General features: G+C 42.7%; 1 protein-coding gene across 1 annotated transcript in view; it reads left to right on the top strand.

The window, feature by feature from the left end:
* TBC1D22A (TBC1 domain family member 22A) overlaps positions 1 to 27,260 on the top strand; it is an 859,623-nt gene that overhangs the window by 525,844 nt on the left and 306,519 nt on the right. Inside the window, exon 11 of the mRNA XM_069764980.1 lies at positions 329 to 456. Within this exon, the coding sequence (XP_069621081.1) occupies positions 329 to 456 (128 nt within the window). The remainder of the gene's footprint in view (positions 1 to 328; positions 457 to 27,260) is intronic.

The following is a 27,260-nucleotide window of genomic DNA, read 5'->3' as shown; positions in this document are numbered from 1 at the left end:
GTGTGTGTATATAATATATATATATATATATATATATATATATATATATATATATATATATATATATATATATATATATATATATATATATATATATATCCATGTATAAAGTTTTAACAATACAGAACAAATGTCCATTTTATTAGCCCAAGCTGTCTGTGTATGTTTGTTACTCCTCAATTGTATTACACATACTTATTTACACTGATGTACGAGAAATGCTATTGTTTCTGGATTTGCTCTGCGGCTCGCAGGGTGATTATATTATTAGCGTGCGATAATGTGAAGCATCTGAAGGTGTAACAAGTGGTTTTACTCTTGCTTGCAGACCAAGTACACAGACACTTACATCAGTATGAGGTTGAATACCTGCAGTTTGCTTTCCGTTGGATGAATAATCTTCTGATGAGAGAGGTTCCCCTGCGGTGCACCATCAGGCTGTGGGATACGTACCAGGTGAGTCCCAACAGCAGGTAACACTTGGATTTATTGTCAGGTGTATGAGCACCTGCTTCATATATTTACATGCATGCCTGAAACAGCCTATGGAATTCAATACCATCATAGACAGATCCCGGGAATATTGTGGAGTCTCAACGTTCCTGATCAGCAGAAGCAAGTTGTAATTGTATTGTTGCCTTTTTCTGACTTAGCGCACAATATACTTATAGATTCCACCTTGTGAGCCTATTCCATACCACATAAACCTGCATCATATCCCATCTTACAGAAGTATTCTGCCTTGGAAGAAAAGCTCTAAGGGAGAAACGGGCACCAGACTCTCAGTAATGTATATGGGTGTGTATTACAGACTGGTAGAAACGCAATGCGTCACTGTTTGTTGTTTGTGCACGCAGTCTTACTAAGCGTATGGACTTTTAGTAAGGACAGATTCCCGCTGCTACAGTGCCCACCATAAGAAGGCAGGCCTACATGCAGACGTATATCATTCCTAGTGTCCCGATTAGCTCGTGTACATTATTCTATATTGACTGTACTGTATAGACATTACATTATATTTATAGAGCAGAAATTAATTGTCCTCTGTAATCTCTGTGTACAGTGTTTTCTTTGCATTTTTTCCCAAGTTCCGCTGTGCTTTTAGCTTATATCTTGTACCATTTTAAATGAATAGAACCAGCTAACTCTCTAAGGAGCAATTTGTAGAAATACACTGGACAAACAAGATAACATAGCTTGCTAAATCGCATAGTAAACACAATGTGTCCCAAGGAAATGATTATCAAATTTAATCTGCTATTCACTGTGGTATACGTCTAATTTCACAGATAATCATTGAACTTGTCCTAGAACCTGCACTGAAAAAATAAACGCATGCCATCTCGCTGTTGTGCGTGAAGACTCCCATTTATTTTCTGCTATGGTTACATTTTACCCAATTTTATCTTTGGCTATTTAAAATGTAACTAATACTGTTCTGTTCTGAATTGATTACGTAACACACTGATATTTTAGGGAAGGAGAAAGCCGATAAACTGTAGTGGGGATGGAGGAGAGAATGTTCTAGAACACTTATACTGAAGACAGATTGTGGAAAAAGAAAAGACAGTGGAAGGAAATTCTGTGAAACAGAGAGAAAAATACATCTTGTAGCAGGTGGAATAAATTTGTTAAAGGAAATGCAAATCGTCAGTGCGTAAGCCTTGCTGTAAATCTCTTATTATAGTAAATAGACTTATATCAGCAGTCGCACTGATGCTGAATATGTGAGACCCAAAAACTGTTCTCTTTGTTGACTTACCTTTTATCTATCATATGAGCGGGCCAAATTACCAGTGTCACTTTATATGGTAATAACTCTGGAACGCTTCAGCATTACCCTTTGATTTGGAGGTTTTTTTTTCATGACACATTATACTTTATGCTATTGGTGAATTTAGGTTGATATGTTTTGTGTTTATTTATAAAAAATATCAGAAATTTGACAAAAATGTAAAACAATTAGCAGTTTTCAAACTTCAAATGACCATTAATCCAAATAGTCATTAATAAAAAACATTTCCCTCATATACGATTTAAATCGGCACCATTTGTAAAATGTTATTTTATTTTGTTAGCCTTAAAGGAGGTTTAAAAATGTAGCAGTAGTTTTTTTCATTTTCCAAGTAAATTTACCCAAAAATCTTTTTAGCCACCTATCCAGGTTTGAAGTGACTTCGGGGATCCTATATCGGAAACCCCCAAAAGTGATGCTATTTTAACCCCTTCATGACCCAGCCTATTTTGACCTTAAAGACCTTGCCGTTTTTTGCAATTCTGACCAGTGTCCCTTTATGAGGTAATAACTCAGGAACGCTTCAACGGATCCTAGCGGTTCTGAGATTGTTTTTTCGTGACATATTGGGCTTCATGTTAGTGGTAAATTTAGGTCAATAAATTCTGCGTTTATTTGTGATAAAAACGGAAATTTGGCGAAAATTTTGAAAATTTCGCAATTTTCACATTTTGAATTTTTATTCTGTTAAACCAGAGAGATATGTGACACAAAATAGTTAATAAATAACATTTCCCACATGTTTACTTTACATCAGCACAATTTTGGAAACAAAATTTTTTTTTGTTAGGAAGTTATAAGGGTTAAAATTTGACCAGCGATTTGTCATTTTTACAACAAAATTTACAAAACCATTTTTTTTAGGGACCACCTCACATTTGAAGTCAGTTTGAGGGGTCTATATGGCTGAAAATACCCAAAAGTGACACCATTCTAAAAACTGCACCCCTCAAGGTACTCAAAACCACATTCAAGAAGTTTATTAACCCTTCAGGTGCTTCACAGCAGCAGAAGCAACAAGAAAGGAAAAAATGAACATTTAACTTTTTAGTCACAAAAATTATCTTTTAGCAACATTTTTTTTATTTTCCCAATGGTAAAAGGAGAAACTGAACGACGAAAGTTGTTGTCCAATTTGTCCTGAGTACGCTGATACCTCATATGTGGGGGTAAACCACTGTTTGGGCGCACGGCAGGGCTTGGAAGGGAAGGAGCGCCATTTGACTTTTTGAATCAAAAATTGGCTCCACTCTTTAGCGGACACCATGTCACGTTTGGAGAGCACCCGTGTGCCTAAAAATTGGAGCTCCCCCACAAGTGACCCCATTTTGGAAACTAGACGCCCCAAGGAACTTATCTAGATGCATAGTGAGCATTTTGAACCCCCAGGTGCTTCACAAATTGATCCGTAAAAATGAAAAAGTACTTTTTTTTCACAAAAAAATTCTTTTAGCCTCAATTTTTTCATTTTCACATGGGCAACAGGATAAAATGGATCCTAAAATGTGTTGGGCAATTTCTCCTGAGTACACCAATACCTCACATGTGGGGGTAAACCACTGTTTGGGCACATGGTAAGGCTCGGAAGGGAAGGAGCGCCATTTGACTTTTTGAATGAAAAATTATTTCCATCGTTAGCGGACACCATGTCGCGTTTGGATAGCTCCTGTGTGCCTAAACATTGGCGCTCCCCCACAAGTGACCCCATTTTGGAAACTAGACCCCCCAAGGAACTTATTTAGATGCCTAGTGAGCACTTTAAACCCTCAGATGCTTCACAAATTGATCTGTAAAAATGAAAAAGTACTTTTTTTTCACAAAAAAATTCTTTTCGCCTCAATTTTTTCATTTTCACATGGGCAGTAGGATAAAATGGATCATAAAATTTGTTGGGCAATTTCTCCCGAGTACGCCGATACCTCATATGTGGGGGTAAACCACTGTTTGGGCACTCGGCAGGGCTCGGAAGGGAAGGCGCGCCATTTGACTTTTTGAATGGAAAATTAGCTCCAATTGTTAGCGGACACCATGTCGCGTTTGGAGAGCCCCTGTGTGCCTAAACATTGGAGCTCCCCCACAAGTGACCCCATTTTGGAAACTAGACCCCCCAAGGAACTTATCTAGATGCACATTGAGCACTTATAAACTTCTGTGAAGCACCTGGGGGTTTTAACGCAGAGCCATGAAAATAAAAAATAATTTTTCTTTCCTCAAAAATGAATTTTTAGCCTGGAATTTCCTATTTTGCCAAGGATAATAGGAGAAATTGGACCCCAAATATTGTTGTCCAGTTTGTCCTGAGTACGCTGATACCCCATATGTGGGGGTAAACCACTGTTTGGGCGCACGGCAGGGCTCGGAAGGGATGGCATGCCATTTGGCTTTTTAAATGGAAAATTAGCTCCAATCATTAGCGGACACCATGTCACGTTTGGAGAGCCCCTGTGTGCCTAAACATTGGAGATCCCCCAGAAATGACCCCATTTTGGAAACTAGACCCCCAAAGGAACTAATCTAGATGTGTGGTGAGGACTTTGAACCCCCAAGTGCTTCACAGAAGTTTATAACGCAGAGCCATGAAAATAAAAAAAAAAATTATTTTCTCAAAAATGATCTTTTAGCCTGCAATTTTTTATTTTCCCAAGGGTAACAGGAGAAATTTGACCGCAAAAGTTGTGGTCCAGTTTCTCCTGAGTACGCTGATACCCCATATGTGGGGGTAAATCACTGTTTGGGCACATGCCGGGGCTCGGAAGTGAAGTAGTGACGTTTTGAAATGCAGACTTTGATGGAATGCTCTGTGGGCGTCACGTTGCGTTTGCAGAGCCCCTGATGTGGCTTAACAGTAGAAACCCCCCACAAGTGACCCCATTTTGGAAACTAGACCCCCAAGGGAACTTATCTAGATGTGTGGTGAGCACTTTGAACCTCCAAGTGCTTCATAGAAGTTTATAATGTAGAGCCGTGAAAATAATAAATACGTTTTCTTTCCTCAAAAATAATTATTTAGCCCAGAATTTTTTATTTTCCCAAGGGTAACAGGAGAAATTGGACCCCAATAATTGTTGTCCAGTTTCTCCTGAGTACGCTGATACCCCATGTGTGGGGGTAAACCACTGTTTGGGCACACGTCGGGGCTCAGAAGGGAAGTAGTGACTTTTGAAATGCAGACTTTGATGGAATGGTCTGCGGGCGTCACATTGCGTTTGCAGAGCCCCTGGTGTGCCTAAACAGTAGAAACCCCCCACAAGTGACCCCATTTTAGAAACTAGACCCCCCAAGGAACTTATCTAGATATGTGGTGAGCACTTTGAACCCCCAAGTGCTTCACAGACGTTTACAACGCAGAGCCGTGAAAATAAAAAATCATTTTTCTTTCCTCAAAAATGATGTTTTAGCAAGCATTTTTTTAGATTCACAAGGGTAACAGGAGAAATTGGACCCCAGTAATTGTTGCGCAGTTTATCCTGAGTACACTGATACCCCATATGTGGGGGTAAACCACTGTTTGGGCACACTTCAGGGCTCGGAAGTGAGGGAGCACCATTTGACTTTTTGAATACGAGATTGGCTGGAATCAATGGTGGCGCCATGTTGCGTTTGGAGACCCCTGATGTGCCTAAACAGTGGTAACCCCTCAATTCTACCTCCAACACTAACCCCCCCACACCCCTAACCCTAATCCCAACTGTAGCCATAACCCTAATCACAACCGTAACCACAACCCTAATTCCAACCCTAACCCTAAGGCTATGTGCCCATGTTGCGGATTCGTGTGAGATATTTCCGCACCATTTTTGAAAAATCCGCGGGTAAAAGGCACTGCGTTTTACCTGCGGATTTTCCGCGGATTTCCAGTGTTTTTTGTGCGGATTTCACCTGCGGATTCCTTTTGAGGAACAGGTGTAAAAAGACGCGGAATCCGCCCAAAGAATTGACATGCTGCGGAAAATACAACGCAGCGTTTCCGCGCGGTATTTTCTGCACCATGGGCACAGCGGATTTGGTTTTTCATATGTTTACATGGTACTGTAAACCTGATGGAATACTGCTGCGAATCCGCAGCGGCCAATCCGCAGCCAAATCCGCACCGTGTGAACATAGCCTAATTCTAAAGGTATGTGCACACGCTGCGGAAAACACTGCAGATCCGCAGCAGTTTCCCATGAGTTTACAGTTCAATGTAAACCTACGGGAAACAAAAATCGCTGTACACATGCTGCGGAAAAACTGCACGGAAACGCAGCGGTTTACATTCCGCAGCATGTCACTTCTTTGTGCGGATTCCGCAGCGGTTTTACAACTGCTCAAATAGAAAATCGCAATTGTAAAACCGCAGTGAAATGCGCAGAAAAAAACGCGGTAAATCCGCCATAAATCCGCAGCGGTTTAGCACTGCGGATTTATCAAATCCGCAGCGGAAAAATCCGCAGAGGACCAGAATACGTGTGCACATACCGAAACCCTAACCCTAACCCTAGCCCTAACCCTAGCCCTAACCCTAGCCCTAACCCTACCCCTAACCCTACCCCTAACCCTAACACTAACCCTACCCCTAACCCTAACCCTATTCTAACATTAGTGGAAAAAAAAAATTTCTTTATTTTTTTATTGTCCCTACCTATGGGGGTGACAAAGGGGGGGGGGGGGGTCATGTATTATTTTTTTTATTTTGATCACTGAGATATAATCTATCTCAGTGATCAAAATGCACTTTGGAACGAATCTGCCGGCCGGCAGATTCGGCGGGCGCACTGCGAATGCCCCCGCCATTTTGGAAGATGGCGGCGCCCAGGGAGAAGACGGACGGGACCCCGGCTGGATCGGTAAGTATGATGGGGTGGGGGGGACCACGGGGGGGGGGGGGGGGGATCGGAGCACGGGGGGGGGGGAATCGGAGCGCGGCAGGCGTGGAACGGAGCACGGGGGGCGTGGAACGGAGCACGGGGGGGCTGGAACGGAGCACGGGGGGGGTGGATCTGAATGCAGGGGGGGTGATTGGAGCACGGGGGGGTGATTGTTGCACGGGGGGAGCGGACAAGAGCATGGGGGGGAGCGGAGCACTGGATGGAGGGGAGCCGGAGCAGTGTACCGGCCAGATCGGAGGGCTGGGGGGGCGATCGGTGGGGTGGGGTGGGGGCACATTAGTATTTCCAGCCATGGCCGATGATATTGCAGCATCGGCCATGGCTGGATTGTAATATTTCACCCGTTATAATGGGTGAAATATTACAAATCGCTCTGATTGGCAGTTTCACTTTCAACAGCCAATCAGAGCGATCGTAGCCACGAGGGGGTGAAGCCACCCCCCCTGGGCTAAACTACCACTCCCCCTGTCCCTGCAGATCGGGTGAAATGGGAGTTAACCCTTTCACCCGATCTGCAGGGACGCGATCTTTCTGTGACACAGCATATGCGTCACAGGTCGGATTGGCACCGACTTTCATGACGCATACGCTGTGTCACAGGTCGGGAAGGGGTTAAAAACATCACCCCTCAACATGTTGAAAACTGTCAGGTAGTTTATTAACCCTTTAGGTGATTTTCAGGAATTAATGCAAAGTGATGTGACAATAATGAAAAAGTGTATTTTTACCACCTAAATGTTGCTAACTTCTGAACAGGTCGCTACGGCTGACAGATTTTTAAGGCCGTTATTTTGCCGTGAATTGCCATGACAAACATTAGGACCACACAATCATGATCTCAGGGTGCTGATGAGGTTAAAGATGGAGCACCACACTCTGTTAACCATTTATATGATGTAGTCATTATTGACAGCAGCTTCTAAGGGGTTAAACGACCATGGTCGGTGCCAACACTGATCATGGCTGATGCAGCAAGTTGTCAGCTGGAGTGTACAGCGGACAGCTTCTGCATTGTCATCAGTCGGTGGATGCTAGTCTCTTATATCTCATGTCACTAAAAAGTCGTGTTGACGGTCATCAAGTGGTTAAAAGCAGCAGGAATACAGACGAATCGTTTTGCATGGTTATGTGCTTCCTCTATCTCATCTAAAAATATGAATATGGTAGGCTTGTATAAGGCAATAGGAATTTCATACAGCCATGTCTGTTAGATGAAAGAGTGTTCAAACCTGGTTTTAGGGCTATACTAATATTTTTTTAATAATAATAATAATTTTTATTTATATAGCGCCAACAAATTTCGCAGCACTTTACAAATAAGCGGGGACATGTACAGACAATAAATTCAGTACAAGTTAAGACAATTTAAACAGTGACATTAGGGGTGAGGTCCCTGCTCGCAAGCTTACAATCTACAAGGGCTTACTTATTAATGTAATAGATGGATGTAATAGATATACAGTAAGGCCTCAGCACTGACTATTTGCATTTTCTTTTTGTATACTTTAAAAATGAGGAATAGTTCTTGCTTTTGGGGCCCGCTTCTTTGACATAAGTGCTTTGTTTTTAAGCCTTAAGCACCGTCTCTTTGCATTTCCTTTTTTTTATCATTTAAGAACAGGAATAGGCCAGAGGAAGCACATTGCTGTGCAAAACACTCATTGCCTCATGCAAGCCTGCTGTTTTTAATTGCCAGAAAGTAATAAAATGTAGGTTTTACATATCAGATGCCACTTCTTCCCTTCACCTTTCCCATTGAACACACAATGGATACAAGCCTGAATTGTTTCTTAAGAGATTTATAATGTGCATAAATATCTTCTTATATATTTTGCCATACATATCTCTTTAAACTACAGTGCCTTGCGAAAGTATTCGGCTCCCTGGAACTTTCCTACCTTTTCCCATATCATGCTTCAAACATAAAGATACTAAATGTAAATTTTTGGTGAAGCATCAACAACAAGTGGAACACAATTGTGAAGTTGAACCAGATTTATTGGTTATTTTAAATTTTTCTGGAAATTCAAAAACTGACAAGTGAGGCGTGCAATATTATTCGGCCCCTTTAAAGGGAACCTGTCACCCCCGTTTTTTCAGATTGAGATAAAAATACTGCAAACTCGGCTTTGGGAAAATGGCCGCCGCGATCTCCATCTGCGCACGCGCGGCATCCCGCGGCCATTTTCCTGAAGCCCCATGCAGCAGAGCACTGCATCTGCGCACGCGCGGCCTCAGGAAGATGGCCGCCCCCACCGATGAGAAGGGTAATAGCGCAGATCGCGCGCTGTTTATTCACTTGCGCGCAGTGGATTCGGCACTTGGACATGCGCACACCACTACGCCACCAACGGAAAGCTGGGGAAGAAACAGCGATGTCACCACGCCCACCTGACCTGACCAGCCTGATTGACAGGCGAAAACGGTGACTTTGGTAATGTATTTCGCAGCATAGGTGGGGAATCAAGGTACACTACATACACTATTGTAACGCACAGCGCAGGCCCTATTTAACAGTATTTTTATCTCAATCTGAAAAAACGGGGTGACAGGTTCCCTTTAACTTAATATTTTGCTGCACCACCTTTTGCTGTGATTACAACTGCAAGTCGCTTGGGGTATGTCTCTAGCAGTTTTGTACATCAAGAGACTGAAATTCTTACCCATTATTCCTTGGCAAACAGCTCGAGATCAGTTAGGTTTCATGGAGATCGTTTGTGAACAGCAGTTTTCAGCTCTTTCCACAGATTCTCCATTGGATTGAGGTCTGGACTTTGACTTGGCCATTCTGACACCTGGATACGTTTATTTGTGAACCATTCCATTGTAGATTTTGCTTTATGTTTGGCATCATTGCCTTGTTGGAAGACAAATCTCCGTCCCAGTCTCAGGTCTTTTGCAGACTCCAACAGGTTTTCTTCAAGAATAGTCCTTTATTTGGCTCCATCCATCTCCCCATCAATTTTAACCAGCTTCCCTGTCCCTGCTGAAGAAATGCAGGTCCAAACTATGATGCTGCCACCACCATGTTTGACAGTGGGGATGGTGTGTTCAGGGTGATGATCTGTGTTGCCTTTACGCCAAACATATCATTTGGCATTGTTGCCAAAAAGTTTGATTTTCGTTTCATCTGACAAGAGCACCTTCTTCCACATGTTTGGTGTGTCTCCCAGGTGGCTTGTTGCAAACTTTAAGCAACACTTTTTATGGATATCTTTGAGAAAAGGCTTTCTTCTTGACACTCTTCCATAAATGCCAGATTTGTGCAGTGTACGACTGATTGTTGTCCTATGGACAGACTGTCCCACTTCAGCTGTAGATCTCTGCAGTTCATCCAGAGTGATCATGGGCCTCTTGGCTGCATCTCTGATCAGTCTTCTCCTTGTTTGAGATGAAAGTTTAGAGGGACGATCGGATCTTGGTAGATTTGCAGTGGTATGATACTATTTCCATTTCAATATGATCGCTTGCACAGTGCTCCTTGGGATGTTTAAAGTTTTGGAAATCATTTTGTATCCACATCAGGCTTTAAACTTCTCCACAACAGTATCACGGACCTGCCTGTTGTGTTCCTTGGTTTTCATGATGCTCTCTGTGCTTCAAAAGGAGCCCTGAGACTATCACAGAGCAGGTGTATTTATACTGAGACTTGATTACACACAGGTGGATTATATTTATCATCATTTGTCCTAAATGCCTACATTGGATCATTCAGAGATACTGTTGTGAATTCTGCTTTTGGGCTCCCTCCGGTGGTTGTAGGTGGTAATGCAGTTGTCCCAGGCCTGCAGTCCTGGACAGGTGTATCTGCTGATTGCAATTCTGACTGGGGTATTTAGGTTTGCAGGACTCAATAGTCCTTGCCAGTTGTCAATGTTTCTTGGGAAGTGTTGGACCTCTATCTGGCTTCTCCTGCTTAGCTGCCAATTCAGCAAAGATAAGTGTCTGTTTCTTTTTCTATGTCACACAAGCTGTGTGCTTGTTTTTTGATTGTATTCCTGCTCTGAGTGTAGGAGTCTCAGGAGTTGCAGATATACGTTCCACGTCTTTAGTTAGATGGAGGATTTTTTTGTATAATCTGCTTTGAATATTTTTGGAAGGGTTTTAATAATGACAACACAGTACTCTGTCCTATCCTTTCCTATTTTAGCTAGAGTGGCCTCTTGTGCTAAATCCTGTTTTATGCCTGTGTGTGTCTTTCCTCTCCTACTCACAGCCAATATTTGTGGGGGGCTGCCTATCCTTTGGGGTTCTGCTCTGAGGCAAGGTAGAATTCCTATTTCCATCTATAGGGGTATTTAGTCCTCTGGCTGTGACGAGGTGCCTAGGGTTTGTTAGGTACACCCCACGGCTACTTCTAGCTGCGGTGTTAAGATCAGGATTTGCTGTCAGTATATTTACCACCTGCTCCAGTGAAAGTTTTCAAGCTGCTCTAAGGTCACCGGATCATAACAGTACAACTGGCCCATAATGAGTTAAATGCATCTTAGAAGAAGGGAAGAAAGGTGTTGAGCTATTTTTTTTTCTTCAGTCTGCTTTATCTTCTCTTCCCTCTTTATCTCTGGGTGGCTGAGGAGTCTTGTGCAAGCATGGATGTTCAGGAATTAGCTTCTCGTGTAGACCAGCTTGCTGCTAGGGTACAGGGTATTTCTGATTTATATTGTTCAGACTCCTGTTTTAGAACCAAAGATTCCTACTCCTGATTTGTTTTTTGGTGACAGGTCCAAATTTTTGAGTTTTAAAAACAACTGTAAACTGTTTTTTGCTTTGAGACCTCGATCCTCCGGTGATTCCATTCAGCAAGTAAAAATTGTCATTTCCCTGCTGCGTGGCAACCCGCGGGATTGGGCGTTTTCTGTTATGACCTGGTGGTCAGGACAATAATGGACCTGGTGGTTAAGAGCACACGGATTGACCTGATAGTTACTGATAATAAAGGACGAGCTCTGGGACGTGGGAACTCTGCTGACCGCAATCCCTAATCCTATCACACACACTAGAAATAGCCGTGGATTGCTCCTAACGCTCCCTATGCAACTCGGCACAGCCTAAGGAACTAGCTAGCCCTGAAGATAGAAAAATAAAGCCTACCTTGCCTCAGAGAAATTCCCCAAAGGAAAAGGCAGCCCCCCACATATGACTGTGAGTAAAGATGAAAATACAAACACAGAGATGAAATAGATTTAGCAAAGTGAGGCCCGACTTACTGAACAGACTGAGGATAGGAAAGGTTGCTTTGCGGTCAGCACAAAAACCTACAAAAAGACCACACAGAGGGCGCAAAAATACCCTCCGCACCGACTCACGGTGCGGAGGCGCTCCCTCTGCGTCCCAGAGCTTCCAGCAAGCAAGACAACAATAAAAATAGCAAGCTGGACAGAAAAATAGCAAACCAAAGAAAAACAAGCAGGAACTTAGCTTCTGCTGGGAAGACAGGTCACAAGAACGATCCAGGAGTGAACTAGACCAATACTGGAACATTGACAGGTGGCATCGAGCAAAGATCTAAGTGGAGTTAAATAGAGCAGCCAGCTAACGAATTAACCTCGTCACCTGTGGAAGGAAACTCAGAAACACCCACCAGAGGAAGTCCATGGACAGAACCAGCCGAAGTACCATTCATGACCACAGGAGGGAGCCCGACAACAGAATTCACAACAGTTTTCCCTGGAATCTGGGAATCCGGCTTTGCTTAATGTAGACTCCTTTTTTCAGGCTTTAGGATTATATGATGAACCTAATTCTGTGGATCAAGCTGAGAAGACCTTGTTGGCCCTGTCTCAGGGTCAAGAGGCTGCAGAATTGTATTGTCAGAAATTCAGAAAATGGTCTGTGTTGTCTAAATGGAATGATGATGCTTTGGCGGCAATTTTCAGAAAGGGTCTTTCTGAATCCGTTAAAGATGTTATAGTGGGGTTTCCCACGCTTTCCGGTCTGAGTGATTCTATGTCTCTGGCCATTCAGATTGACCGGCGCTTGCGGGAGCGCAGAACTGTGCACGCTGTGGCGTTGTCCTCAGAGCAGATTCCTGAGCCAATGCAGTGTGATAGGATTCTGTCTAGAACGGAACGACAAAGATTCAGACGTCAGAATAGGTTGTGTTATTATTGTGGCGACGCTTCTCATGTCATTTCTGTCTGCCCTGAGCGGACAAAGTAGATCGCTAGTTCATTTACCATCAGTACTGTACAACCTAAATTTCTGTTATCTGTGTCCTTGATCTGCTCATTGTCATCATTTTCTCTCATGGCGTTTGTGGATTCAGGCGCCACCTTGAACTTAATGGACTTTGAGTTTGCCAGGCGTTGTGGTTTTCCTTTCCAGCCTTTGCAGAACCCTATTCCTTTAAGGGGCATTGATGCTACACCCTTGGCTAAAAATAAGCCCCAGTTTTGGACACAGGTGACCATGCGCATGGCGTCAGCCCATCAGGAAGATTGTCGATTTCTGGTATTGCATAATTTGCATGATGCTATTGTGCAGGGTTTTCCGTGGTTGCAGGTACATAATCCTGTGTTGGATTGGAAGTCCATGTCTGACTAGTTGGGGTTGTCAGGGGGTTCATAATGATGTTCCTTTGATGTCAATCTCCTCTTCTTCCTCTTCTGAAATTCCAAAGTTTTTGTCTGATTTTCAGGATGTATTCGATGAGCCCAAGTCCAGTTTCCTTCCACCGCACAGGGACTGCGATTGTGCTATTGACTTGATTCCAGGCTGTAAGTTTCCTAAGGGTTGACTTATCAACCTGTCTGTGCCTGAACATACCGCCATGGGGAGCTATATTAAGGAATCTTTGGAGAAAGGGCATATTCGGCCATCTTCTTCACCGTTGGGAGCGGGGTTCTTTTTTGTTGCTAAAAAAGATGGTTCCTTGAGACCCTGTATTGATTATCGCCTCTTGAATAAAATCACGGTCAAGTTTCAATACCCTTTACCTTTGCTTACCGATTTGTTTGCTCGGATTAAGGGAGCTAGTTGGTTTACGAAGATTGACCTTCGGGGGGCATATAATCTTGTTCGTATTAAGCAGGGTGATGAATGGAAAACTGCGTTTAACACGCCCGAAGGCCATTTTGAATACATTGTGATGCCATTCGAGCTCACTAATGCTCCATCTGTTTTTCAGTCCTTCATGCATATTTTCCGGACTTATATTGATAAGTTCTTGATTGTATATTTGGACGATATTTAGATTTTTTCCGATGATTGGGAGTCTCATGTGGAACAGGTCAGGATGGTATTTCAGATTCTTCGTGACAATGCCCTGTTTGTGAAAGGGTCTAAGTGTCTCTTTGGGGTGCAGAAGGTTTCTTTTTTGGGCTTTATTTTTTCTCCCTCGTCCATAGAGATGGATCCGGTTAAGGTTCAGGCCATTCATGATTGGATTCAGCCCACATCCGTGAAGAGCCTTCAGAAATTGTTGGGTTTTGCAAATTTTTATCGCCGTTTCATTGCAAATTTTTCCAGCGTGGTTAAACCCTTGACCGATTTGACGAAGAAAGGCGCTGATGTGGCAAATTGGTCCTCTGCGGCTGTCTCTGCCTTTCAGGAGCTTAAACGTCGATTTACTTCTGCTCCGGTGTTGCGCCAACCGGATGTTTCTCTTCCGTTTCAGGTTGAGGTTGACGCTTCTGAGATTGGGGCAGGGGCCGTTTTGTCTCAGAGGGATCCTGTTGGTTCCTTGATGAAACCATGTGCCTTCTTTTCCCGTAAGTTTTCGCCTGCTGAACGCAATTATGATGTCGGCAATCGGGAGTTGTTGGCTATGAAGTGGGCGTTTGAGGATTGGCTTGAGGGAGCTAAGCACCGTATTGTGGTCTTGACCGATCATAAGAATTTGATTCACCTCGAGTCTGCCAAACGGCTGAATCCTAGACAGGCTCGATGGTCCTTGTTTTTTTTCCATTTTGATTTCGTGGTCCCGTACCTCCTGGGTTCTAAGAACATTAAGGCTGATGCCCTCTCTAGGAGTTTTTTGCCTGATTCTCCTGGGGTCTTAGAACCGGTCGGTATTCTGAAAGAAGGGATGGTCCTTTCTGCCATTTCCCCTGATTTACGACGGGTTCTTCAGGATTTTCAGGCTGACAAACCTGACCGCTGTCCTGTGGGGAAACTGTTTGTTCCTGACAGATGGACTAGTAGAGTGATTTCTGAGGTTCACTGTTCCGTGTTGGCTGGTCATCCTGGCATTTTTGGTACCAGAGATTTGGTTGGTAGGTCCTTTTGGTGGCCTTCTTTGTCGCGTGATGTGTGTTCTTTTGTGCAGTCCTGTGGGACTTGTGCGCGGGCCAAGCCTTGTTGTTCCCGTGCTATTGGGTTGCTTTTGCCATTGCCGGTCCCTGAGAGGCCCTGGACGCATATTTCTATGGATTTTATTTCTGATCTTCCGGTTTCCCAGAGGATGTCGGTTATCTGGGTTGTTTGTGACCGGTTCTCTAAGATGGTTCATTTGGTGCCTTTGCCTAAATTGCCTTCCTCTTCGGATTTGGTTCCGTTGTTTTTTTCAGCATGTGGTCCGTTTGCATGGTATTCCGGAGAATATTGTGTCCGACAGAGGTTCCCAGTTTGTTTCTAGGTTTTGGCGAGCCTTTTGTGCTAGGCTGGGCATTGATTTGTCTTTTTCTTCTGCGTTTCATCCTCAGACAAATGGTCAGACCGAGCGAACTAATCAGACTTTGGAGACTTATTTGAGATGCTTTGTGTCTGCTGATCAGGATGATTGGGTGGCTTTCTTGCCATTGGCAGAGTTTGCCCTTAATAATCGGGCTAGTTCGGCTACTTTGGTTTCGCCTTTCTTTTGTAATTTTGGTTTTCATCCTCGTTTTTCTTCTGGGCAGGTTGAGCCTTCTGACTGTCCTGGTGTGGATTCTGTGGTTGACAGGTTGCAGCAGATTTGGGCTCATGTGGTGGACAATTTGGTGTTGTCTCAGGAGGAGGCTCAATGTTTTGCTAACCATCGTCGGTGTGTTGGTTCCCGGCTTCGGGTTGGGGATCTGGTCTGGTTGTCTTCCCGTCATGTTCCTATGAAGGTTTCTTCTCCTAAGTTTAAGCCTCGGTTTATTGGTCCTTATAAGATTTCTGAGATTCTTAATCCGGTGTCTTTTCGACTGGCGCTTCCGGCCTCTTTTGCGATCCATAATGTCTTTCCATATATATTTATTGTGGAAATATGTGGAGCCCGTTGTTCCCTCTGTTGATCCTCCGGCCCCTGTGTTGGTTGATGGAAGTTGGAATATGTTCTTGAAAAGATTTTGGATTCCCGTTTTTCGAGGCGGAAGCTTCAGTACCTTGTCAAATGGAAGGGTTATGGCCAGGAGGATAATTCTTGGGTTTTTGCCTCTGATGTCCATGCCGCTGATTTGGTTCGTTCTTTTCATCTGACTCATCCTGATCGGCCTGGGGGCTCTGGTGAGGGTTCGGTGACCCCTCCTCAAGGGGGGGGGGGGGGTACTGTTGTGAATTCTGCCTTTGGGCTCCCTCCGGTGGTTGTAGGTGGTAATGCAGTTGTCCCTGGGCTGCAGTCCTGGACAGGTGTATCTGCTGATTGCAATTTTGACTGGGGTATTTAGGTTTGCAGGACTCATTAGTCCTTTCCAGTTGTCAATGTTTCTTAGGAAGTGTTGGACCTTTGTCTGGCTTCTCCTGCTTAGCTGCCAATTCTGCAAAGATAAGTGTCTGTTTCTTTTTCTATGTCACACAAGCTGTGTGCTTGTTTTTTTATTGTATTCCTGCTCTGAATGTAGGAGTCTCTGGAGTTGCAGATATACGTTCCACGTCTTTAGTTAGATGGAGGAATTTTTTGTATAATCTGCTGTGGATATTTTTGGAAAGGTTTTAATACTGACCGCACAGTACTCTGTCCTATCCTTTCCTATTTTAGCTAGAGTGGCCTCTTGTGCTAAATCCTGTTTTCTGCCTGTGTGTGTCTTTCCGCTTCTACTCACAGCCAATATTTGTGGGGGGATGCCTATCCTTTGGGGTTCTGCTCTGAGGCAAGGTAGAATTCCTATTTCCATCTCTAGGGGTATTTAGTCCTCCGGCTGTGACGAGGTGTCTAGGGTTTGTTAGGTACACCCCACAGCTACTTCTAGTTGCGGTGTTAAGATCAGGATTTGCGGTCAGTATAGTTACCACCTACTCCAGTGAAAGTTTTCATGCTGCTCCAAGGTCACCGGATCATAACACATACACAATGAACTTCTGGAGTGAGTTTGCTGCACTGAAAATAAAGGGGCAGAATAATATTGCGTGCCCCACTTTTCAGTTTTTGAATTTCCACAAAAATTTAAAATAACCAATAAATTCCGTTTAACTTCACAATTGTGTTCCACTTGTTGTTGATTCTTCACCAAAAATTTTACATTTGGTATCTTTATGCTTGAAGCCTGATATGTGGGAAAAGGTTGAAAAATTCCAGGGGGGTGAATACTTTCGCAAGACACTGTATATAGGAAAGTCCTGGTGACGGTGAAATCCTATAGAAACACTAACAATTGCATATATCGTCCAGTGTACATCTTTAGCAGTGGGATCTTATATCATAAGCATGCCCCTGTATGCCTATGCACTGGCACACTTCAGAGCTATATGTCAGGAGAATATAACACTTTTTGGAAGTGCATTTGAACAGCAAGGTGGATTGCTGTTGAGGGGAACTAGAGAAATAAAAAGCTTCAAATCTTCAGCATAGCGAGTGTGAGCGAGCTGAGTGTGACTTGAGTTTGTGTGAACGGCGGTAAGTGTGACTTGTGATTCAGTGACTTTGGAGTCAGGGCGTTTCCAAGGGAGGAATTACTGAATTGCTGTCTGTTTTTTATTAATACTTTGTATTTATTTTTTTATTTATTTAAATTTTCTGTCTGGTGCCAGGGTGGATTTGATTTAAATCTAACTGATTTAAATCACGATTTAAATCACGATTTAAATCACTAGTCAGTAAGGCTTGATTTAAATCAGTGATTTAAATCAAAGTTTCTACCTAAACTAGTTCCTGCTACTTTAACATGCAAGTAGATGAAGATTTTTAGAATCACTTTTTATATTACTTTTTTCTCCCCAGTTTAATGGGTTAATCATTCATATTTGGACACCACTGTTCTGTTGTACTTAGGAAGGAGAAAAATAATCCTGACCTTAATAAGAATTTAAATAGATTTATTCAACTGAAACAATAACAACATTACAGCATAAGTTATTTGCTTAAACAAACATCCATGTTTGTTAACTAATTTGGCTAAACAAAATATCTATCTATCTATCTATCTATCTATCTATATACAGTGGGGCAAAAAAGTATTTAGTCAGTCAGCAATAGTGCAAGTTCTACCACTTCTGTAATTTACATCATAGGTAGACCTCAACTATGGGAGACAAACTGAGAAAAAAAAATCCAGAAAATCACATTGTTTGTTTTTTTAACATTTTATTTGCATATTATGGTGGAAAATAAGTATTTGGTCAGAAACAAAATTTCATCTCAATACTTTGTAATATATCCTTTGTTGTCAATGACAGAGGTCAAACATTTTCTGTAAGTCTTCACAAGGTTGCCACACACTGTTGTTGGTATGTTGGCCCATTCCTCCATGCAGATCTCCTCTAGAGCAGTGATGTTTTTGGCTTTTCGCTTGGCAACACGGACTTTCAACTCCCTCCAATGGTTTTCTATAGGGTTGAGATCTGGAGACTGGCTAGGCCACTCCAGGACCTTGAAACGCTTCTTACGAAGCCACTCCTTCGTTGCCCTGGCGGTGTGCTTTGGATCATTGTCATGTTGAAAGACCCAGCCACGTTTCATCTTCAATGCCCTTGCTGATGGAAGGAGGTTTGCACTCAAAATCTCACGATACATGGCCCCATTCATTCTTTCATGTACCCGGATCAGTCGTCCTGGCCCCTTTGCAGAGAAACAGCCCCAAAGCATGATGTTTCCACCACCATGCTTTACAGTAGGTATGGTGTTTGATGGATGCAACTCAGTATTCTTTTTCCTCCAAACACGACAAGCTGTGTTTCTACCAAACAGTTCCAGTTTGGTTTCATCAGACCATAGGACATTCTCCCAAAACTCCTCTGGATCATCTAAATGCTCTCTAGCAAACTTCAGATGGGCCCGGACATGTACTGGCTTAAGCAGTGGGACACCTCTGGCACTGCAGGATCTGAGTCCTTGGTGGCGTAGTGTGTTACTTATGGTAGGCCTTGTTACATTGGTCCCAGCTCTCTGCAGTTCATTCACTAGGTCCCCCCGCGTGGTTCTGGGATTTTTGCTCACCGTTCTTGTGATCATTCTGACCCCACGGGGTGGGATTTTGCGTGGAGCCCCAGATCGAGGGAGATTATCAGTGGTCTTGTATGTCTTCCATTTTCTAATTATTGCTCCCACTGTTAATTTCTTCACTCCAAGCTGGTTGGCTATTGCAGATTCAGTCTTCCCAGCCTGGTGCAGGGCTACAATTTTGTTTCTGGTGTCCTTTGACAGCTCTTTGGTCTTCACCATAGTGGAGTTTGGAGTCAGACTGTTTGAGAGTGTGCACAGGTGTCTTTTTATACTGATAACAAGTTTAAACAGGTGCCATTACTACAGGTAATGAGTGGAGGAAAGAGGAGACTCTTAAAGAAGAAGTTACAGGTCTGTGAGAGCCAGAAATCTTGATTGTTTGTTTCTGACCAAATACTTATTTTCCACCATAATATGCAAATAAATTGTTAAAAAAACAGACAATGTGATTTTCTGGATTTTTTTTTCTCAGTTTGTCTCCCATAGTTGAGGTCTACCTATGATGTAAATTACAGACGCCTCTCATCTTTTTAAGTGGTGGAACTTGCACTATTGCTGACTGACTAAATACTTTTTTGCCCCACTGTATATTATAAGAAACTTAGACTGTCAGCCCAGCCGACACATGAAAAACTTAAATACTACTGTCCCTGCTGTCCTCTGTAGCTCACTTGTCGTCATCTTCATCATCATCTTCTTCTTTGTTCCTATTCATAATCTGGAAAAGAAAAACAAGCTTTCCTGCTTTATTGGGTCCCAACCGATTTCTCAATTTAGAATGAATGAGTCCAAAGGAAGAGAATATTCTTTCAACGCCTGCAGAAGAAGCTACTGCTGTTAAAAGTGAAATCATTACTTGAACAGTCTCTAAATCCAAGTGCTTAAGTGACTTCCACCAGTTTACTGGTGTGACCTTCCTTAAAATATCTTCAGCAAACATATATTTCTTGAATGGTTCCCCCTTAGCTCTGAAGTTTATTATAGTTGGCATTAACCCCTTTACCCCCAAGGGTGGTTTGCACGTTAATGACCAGGCCAATTTTTACAATTCTGACCACTGTCCCTTTATGAGGTTATAACTCCGAAACGCTTCAACGGATCCTGGTGATTCTGACATTGTTTTCTCGTGACATATTGTACTTCATGATAGTGGTAAAATTTCTTTGATAGTACCTGCGTTTATTTGTGAAAAAAACAGAAATTTGGCGAAAATTTTGAAAATTTCGCAATTTTCAAACTTTGAATTTTTATGCAATTAAATCACAGAGATATGTCACACAAAATACTTAATAAGTAACATTTCCCACATGTCTCCTTTACATCAGCATAATTTTGGAACCAATTTTTTTTTTTGTTAGGGAGTTATAAGGGTTAAAAGTTGACCAGCAATTTCTCATTTTTACAACACCATTTTTTTTTAGGGACCACGTCTAATTTGAAGTCATTTTGAGGGGTCTATATGATAGAAAATGCCCAAGTGTGACACCATTCTAAAAACTGCACCCCTCAAGGTGCTCAAAACCACATTCAAGAAGTTTATTAACCCTTCAGGTGTTTAATAGGAATTTTTGGAATGTTTAAATAAAAATGAACATTTAACTTTTTTACACAAAAAATTTACTTCAGCTCCAATTTGTTTTATTTTACGAAGGGTAACAGGAGAAATTGGACCCAAAAAGTCGTTGTCCAATTTGTCCTGAGTACGCTGATACCCCATATGTGGCAGTAAACCACTGTTTGGGCGCATGGGAGAGCTCGGAAGGGAAGGAGCGCTATTTGACTTTTCAATGCAAAATTGACAGGATTTGAGATGGGACGCCATGTTGCGTTTGGAGAGCCACTGATGTGCCTAAACATTGAAACCCCCCACAAGTGACACCATTTTGGAAAGTAGACCCCCTAAGGAACTTATCTGGATGTGTGGTGAGCACTTTGACCCACCAAGTGCTTCACAGAAGTTTATAATGCAGAACCGTAAAAATAAAAAATCATATTTTTTCACAAAAATTATATTTTTGCCCCCAATTTTTTATTTTTCCAAGGGTAAGAGAAGAAATTGGACCTCAAAAGTTGTTGTCCAATTTGTCCTGAGTACGCTGATACCCCATATGTGGCAGTAAACCACTGTTTGGGCGCATGGGAGAGCTCGGAAGGGAAGGAGCGCAGTTTGACTTTTCAATGCAAAATTGACAGAAATTGAGATGGGACGCCATGTTGCGTTTGGAGAGCCACTGATGTGCCTAAACATTGAAACCCCCCACAAGTGACACCATTTTGGAAAGTAGACCCCCTAAGGAACTTATCTGGATGTGTGGTGAGCACTTTGACCCACCAAGGGCTTCACAGAAGTTTATAATGCAGAGCCATAAAAATAAAACAAAATTTTTTTCCCACAAAAATTATTTTTTAGCCCCCAGTTTTGTATTTTCCCTAGGGTAACAGGAGAAATTGGACCCCAAAAGTTGTTGTTCAATTTGTCCTGAGTACGCTGATACCCCATATGTGGGGGGGACCCACCGTTTGGGCGCATGGGAGGGTTCAGAAGGGAAGGAGCGCCATTTGGAATGCAGACTTAGATGGAATGGTCTGCAGGCGTCACATTGCGTTTGCAGAGCCCCTAATGTACCTAAACAGTAGAAACCCCCCACAAGTGACACCATTTTGGAAAGTAGACCCCCTAAGGAACTCATCTTGATGTGTTGTGAGAGCTTTGAACCCCCAAGTATTTCACTACAGTTTATAACGCAGAGCCATGCAAATAAAAAATATTTTTTTTTCCACAAAAATTATATTTTAGCCCCCAGTTTTGTATTTTCCCAAGGGTAACAGGAGAAATTGGTCCACAAAAGTTGTTGTCCAATTTGTCCTGAGTACGCTGATACCCCATATGTTGGGGTAAACCCCTGTTTGGGCACACAGGAGAGCTCGGAAGGGAAGGAGCACTGTTTTACTTTTTCAACGCAGAATTGGCTGGAATTGAGATCGGACGCCATGTCGTGTTTGGAGAGCCCCTGATGTGCCGAAACAGTGGAAACCCCCCAATTATAACTGAAACCCTAATCTAAACACACCCCTAACCCTAATTCCAACGGTAACCCTAACCACACCTCTAACCCTGACACACCCCTAACCCTAATCCCAACCCTATTCCCAACTGTAAATGTAATCTAAACCCTAACCCTAACTTTAGCCCCAACCCTAACTGTAGCCCCAACCCTAACCCTAGCCCTAACCCTAGCCCTAACCCTAGCCCTAACCCTAGCCCTAACCCTAGCCCTAACCCTAGCCCTAACCCTAACCCTAACCCTAGCCCTAACCCTAGCCCTAACCCTAGCCCTAACCCTAGCCCTAACCCTAGCCCTAGCCCTAGCCCTAACCCTAACCCTAGCCATACATTTTTTTTTATTTTTCCCTAACTAAGGGGGTGATGAAGGGGGGTTTGATTTACTTTCATAGCGAGTTTTTTTAGCGGATTTTTATGATTGGCAGCCGTCACACACTGAAAGACCCTTTTTATTGCAAAAAATATTTTTTGCAATACCACATTTTGAGAGCTATAATTTTTCCATATTTTGGTCCACAGAGTCATGTGAGGTCTTGTTTTTTGCGGGACGAGTTGACGTTTTTATTGAAAACATTTTTGGGCACGTGACATTTTTTTATCGCTTTTTATTCCGATTTTTGTGAGGAAGAATGACCAAAAGCCAGCTATTCATGAATTTCTATTGGGGGAGGCGTTTATACCGTTCCGCGTTTGGTAAAATTGATAAATCAGTTTTATTCTTCGGGTCAGTACGATTACAGCGATACCTCATTTATATCATTTTTTTATGGTTTGGTGCTTTTATACGATAAAAACTATTTTACAGAAAAAATAATTATTTTTGCATTGCTTTATTCTCAGGACTATAACTTTTTTATTTTTTTGCTGATGATGCTGTATGGCGGCTCTTTTTTTGCGGGACAATATGACGCTTTCAGCGGTACCATGGTTATTTATATCTGTCCTTTTGATCACGTGTTATTCCACTTTTTGTTCGGCGGTATGATAATAAAGCGTTGTTTTTTGCCTCGTTTTTTTTTTTTTTTTCTTACGGTGTTTGCTGAAGGGGTTAACTAGTGGGACAGTTTTATAGGTCGGGTCGTTACGGACGCGGCGATACTAAATATGTGTACTTTTATTGTTTTTTTTTTTTTATTTAGATGAAGAAATGTATTTATGGGAATAATATTTTTTTTTTTTTTCATTATTTTGGAATATTTTTTTTTCTTTTTTTTACACATTTGGAAAATTTTTTTTTTACTTTTTTACTTTGTCCCAGGGGGGGACATCACAGATCAGTGATCTGACAGTTTGCACAGCACTCTGTCAGATCACTGATCTGACATGCAGCGCTGCAGCCTTCACAGTGCCTGCTCTAAGCAGGCTCTGTGAAGCCACCTCCCTCCCTGCAGGACCCGGATCCGCGGCCATCTTGGATCCGGGGCTCGAGCAGGGAGGGAGGTGAGGAGACCCTCGCAGCAACGCGATCACATCGCGTTGCTGCGGGGGGCTCAGGGAAGCCCGCAGGGACCCCCCTCCCTGCGCGGTGCTTCCCTGCACCGCCGGCACATCGCGATCATCTTTGATCGCGGTGTGCCAGGGGTTAATGTGCCGGGGGCGGTCCGTGACCGCTCCTGGCACATAGTGCCGGATGTCAGCTGCGATAAGCAGCTGACACCCGGCCGCGATCGGCCGCGCTCCCCCCGTGAGCGCGGCCGATCGGCTATGACGTACTATCCCGTCCAGGGTCAGATAAGCCCAGGGCACCTCGACGGGATAGTACGTCTAAGGTCACAGAGGGGTTAAAGATGGATGATTGCTGGATACCCATGTCATAGCTAACTCCTCTTCCTCAGCACTTAGGTTTTGACCCTGATATTGGATATTGACAATATTTGCCAAAAAATGAGCTGGAGTCCGTGCTTGTCCCATTCGTTTGTTTACTGCTTGTAATTTAATTCTGTCCATGTGTAGTTCTGTTTTTAAGTGTTCACTCAGTTCCTTCCAAATTTCAACAGCAATCGCAATAAAACAGCTATTTTTCTGTATTTTGTTTAAAGCTTGAGAGATGGGTTTCAGGAAGCTCAGCATATGTTAAACATTTCTCTTAAGCCCAATGTTGAGGATTTTGGCCGTGACAGTGCCATCTATTTTATCTCGATTTTCTTCACAAAGTGTCATCAGAATAGGCCAGTTTTTGATATACTGCTCAAAACAGTCCACCACAGAGTTCCATCTAACATCTTGTGGGAGCGTTAGCTTGGTTCCACCCATCCTTTTCAGAGCTGCTGCAGCAAAATGATTATTACGGAAGTATTTAGCAATTTCAACAACATTAGCCTTTATTTCTGGAACACTTAAGTCTTTGGCTAAGAGGTGCAGCAAATGAGCGCTGCAACCATATGTTATTAGCAGCTTTGTATTCCCTCCCTGCTCTTCTAAATCTCTTCTCATCTTGGATACGTTTGCAGCATTGTCAGTTACCAAACTGCGTACTAGACATTTGAATTTTTGTTCACATGCCATAGTAACATAGTAAGGCCGACAAAAGACATTTGTCCATCCAGTTCAGCCTATATTCCATCGTAATAAATCCCCAGATTTACGTCCTTCTACAGAACCTAATAATTGTATGATACAATATTGTTCTGCTCCAGGAAGACATCCAGGCCTCTCTTGAACCCCTCGACTGAGTTCGCCATCACCACCTCCTCAGGCAAGCAATTCCAGATTCTCACTGCCCTAACAGTAAAGAATCCTCTTCTATGTTGGTGGAAAAACCTTCTCTCCTCCAGACGCAAAGAATGCCCCCTTGTGCCCGTCACCTTCCTTGGTATAAACAAGTCCTCAGCGAGATATTTGTATTGTCCCCTTACATACTTATACATGGTTATTAGATCGCCCCTCAGTCGTCTTTTTTCTAGACTAAATAATCCTAATTTCGCTAATCTATCTAGGTATTGTAGTTCTCCCATCCCCTTTATTAATTTTGTTGCCCTCCTTTGTACTCTCTCTAGTTCCATTATATCCTTCCTGAGCACCGGTGCCCAAATCTGGACACAGTACTCCATGTGCGGTCTAACTAGGGATTTGTACAGAGGCAGTATAATGCTCTCATCATGTGTATCCAGACCTCTTTTAATGCACCCCATGATCCTGTTTGCCTTGGCAGCTGCTGCCTGGCACTGGCTGCTCCAGGTAAGTTTATCATTAACTAGGATCCCCAAGTCCTTCTCCCTGTCAGATTTACCCAGTGGTTTCCCATTTAGTGTGTAATGGTGATATTGATTCCTTCTTCCCATGTGTATAACCTTACATTTATCATTGTTAAACCTCATCTGCCACCTTTCAGCCCAAGTTTCCAACCTATCCAGATCCGTCTGTAGCAGAATACTATCTTCTCTTGTATTAACTGCTTTACATAGTTTTGTATCATCTGCAAATATCGATATTTTACTGTGTAAACCTTCTACCAGATCATTAATGAATATGTTGAAGAGAACAGGTCCCAATACCGACCCCTGCGGTACCCCACTGGTCACAGCGACCCAGTTAGAGACTATACCATTTATAACCACCCTCTGCTTTCTATCACTAAGCCAGTTACTAACCCATTTACACACATTTTCCCCCAGACCAAGCATTCTCATTTTGTGTACCAACCTCTTGTGCGGCACGGTATCAAACGCTTTGGAAAAATCGAGATATACCACGTCCAATGACTCACCGTTGTCCAGCCTATAGCGTTATAGCTTTTACTGCCACTTCTTGTAAGTATTCTGCTGTGTGTGCATTTCCTAAAGTATCAGTTGTTTGTGCAAGGAAGACTTTACCTTCTTCTGTTGTTATACAAGCACATACAATAGGATCATTGTGGACATTACTCCACCCATCAATACTTAGGTTAACAATTTTACCCTCCAGAGCTGTTGCACATTGCTCTATTTCTCTGTCATACACTTGATCCAGCAGTTTCCCTGCAACATCAGCTCTGCTGGGTGGACTGTATCCTGTTCTCAGTGACTGAACCATATTAATGAAATGTGGGTTCTCAGTCAGACGGAAAGAAGAGTTCGTTGCATAAATAAACTGGGCAATTTTTTCATCAATCAACTCTTTTTCTAATCTGCTAGTTCTTATCACAAACCTATCTATGGTGGTTCCAGGAGGTAAAGGTTTTTTCTTCTTTTTGGGTGATGGTGATATGTGGCTGTGGGTGTCTGATGATGATGCTGCTGCTAATGAAGCACTATCCTGGATGGATAACTCTGAAACTGTAGAACAGGATGATGGTGATCTTGGAGGTGGATAGTTTCCAGAATCCATGAATTCCCCTAAACAAAAAAAGTCAATGCTGTTATTTTATTGTTTATACAATTTCTGCTTATTGTACACAACACATCACTGCCCCTGCCCCAAAAGGAATATTTGTTTTTCTTCATAACTGTACCAAATGACAGTAACATGCAGTAATAATAAGAAATATAATTTTTCTCACACATGACAGTTCAGTCTTTAGAAATAGGATTCAATAAAAATGTTTACCAACCTGAAGATCCTGCCTGTTCAGAAGTGTTTCTTTGGTCATCTTCATCACCACACTTCTCATGATGTTGCCTCATTCGCGCCACCAGGCCTTGCATCTTTGTTGCATCATTTGCATTTTGCACGCATGCCTGCCTTACCGATAGGCGAAGGAGCTTCATTAAAATATTCCCAAACTGGGTCTCTTTTACGGCCTGCTGCCATTATAAGGAAAGAATGTAATAAACCTCAGATCGTACACACAAACAGATGCAGACTTGTCTGTCTGTGGCTATGCTGCAGTATTGTGCTCAAAGTTTCACTTTCATTTTCTTGTCTGCTTGCCCTTCCTCCTCCTCACACTTAGATTCACATTCTTCTTGTGTTGTGCAGATCTATTCCACTCCAAACAATCAGAAACATATTGTCTAACTTCTTGGACTTGGCACTGAAGGGGTTGATTCTGTATTCATAGGTTTGTAGAACAATAGGATTAAGGTCTTTTTCTCAACTCTGTTCATGTTGTAACATTTTTGCCGTGAAGAAGAGGCTGGGACCTCTGCGGAGTCAAATTCAGTTTTGAGAACTGCGTAAGTAAAGCGAGCGTCTGTGATAATATAGGGGAGAAACTGCCCACTAATCCTACAGAAACCTCTGGAAGAGCATGGCATTGTGAATGTTACACATATACAGCCTTTATTCTACTGAGTTAAACAACTCAGCTTTTTCTCATGATGGAAGAACCAGGTT

This window comes from Ranitomeya imitator, chromosome 4, assembly GCF_032444005.1.
Source record: "Ranitomeya imitator isolate aRanImi1 chromosome 4, aRanImi1.pri, whole genome shotgun sequence".
Lineage (NCBI taxonomy): Eukaryota > Metazoa > Chordata > Amphibia > Anura > Dendrobatidae > Ranitomeya > Ranitomeya imitator.
Note: the sequence above shows the minus strand (reverse complement) of the source record. Positions and strands in the feature narration are given on the sequence as shown.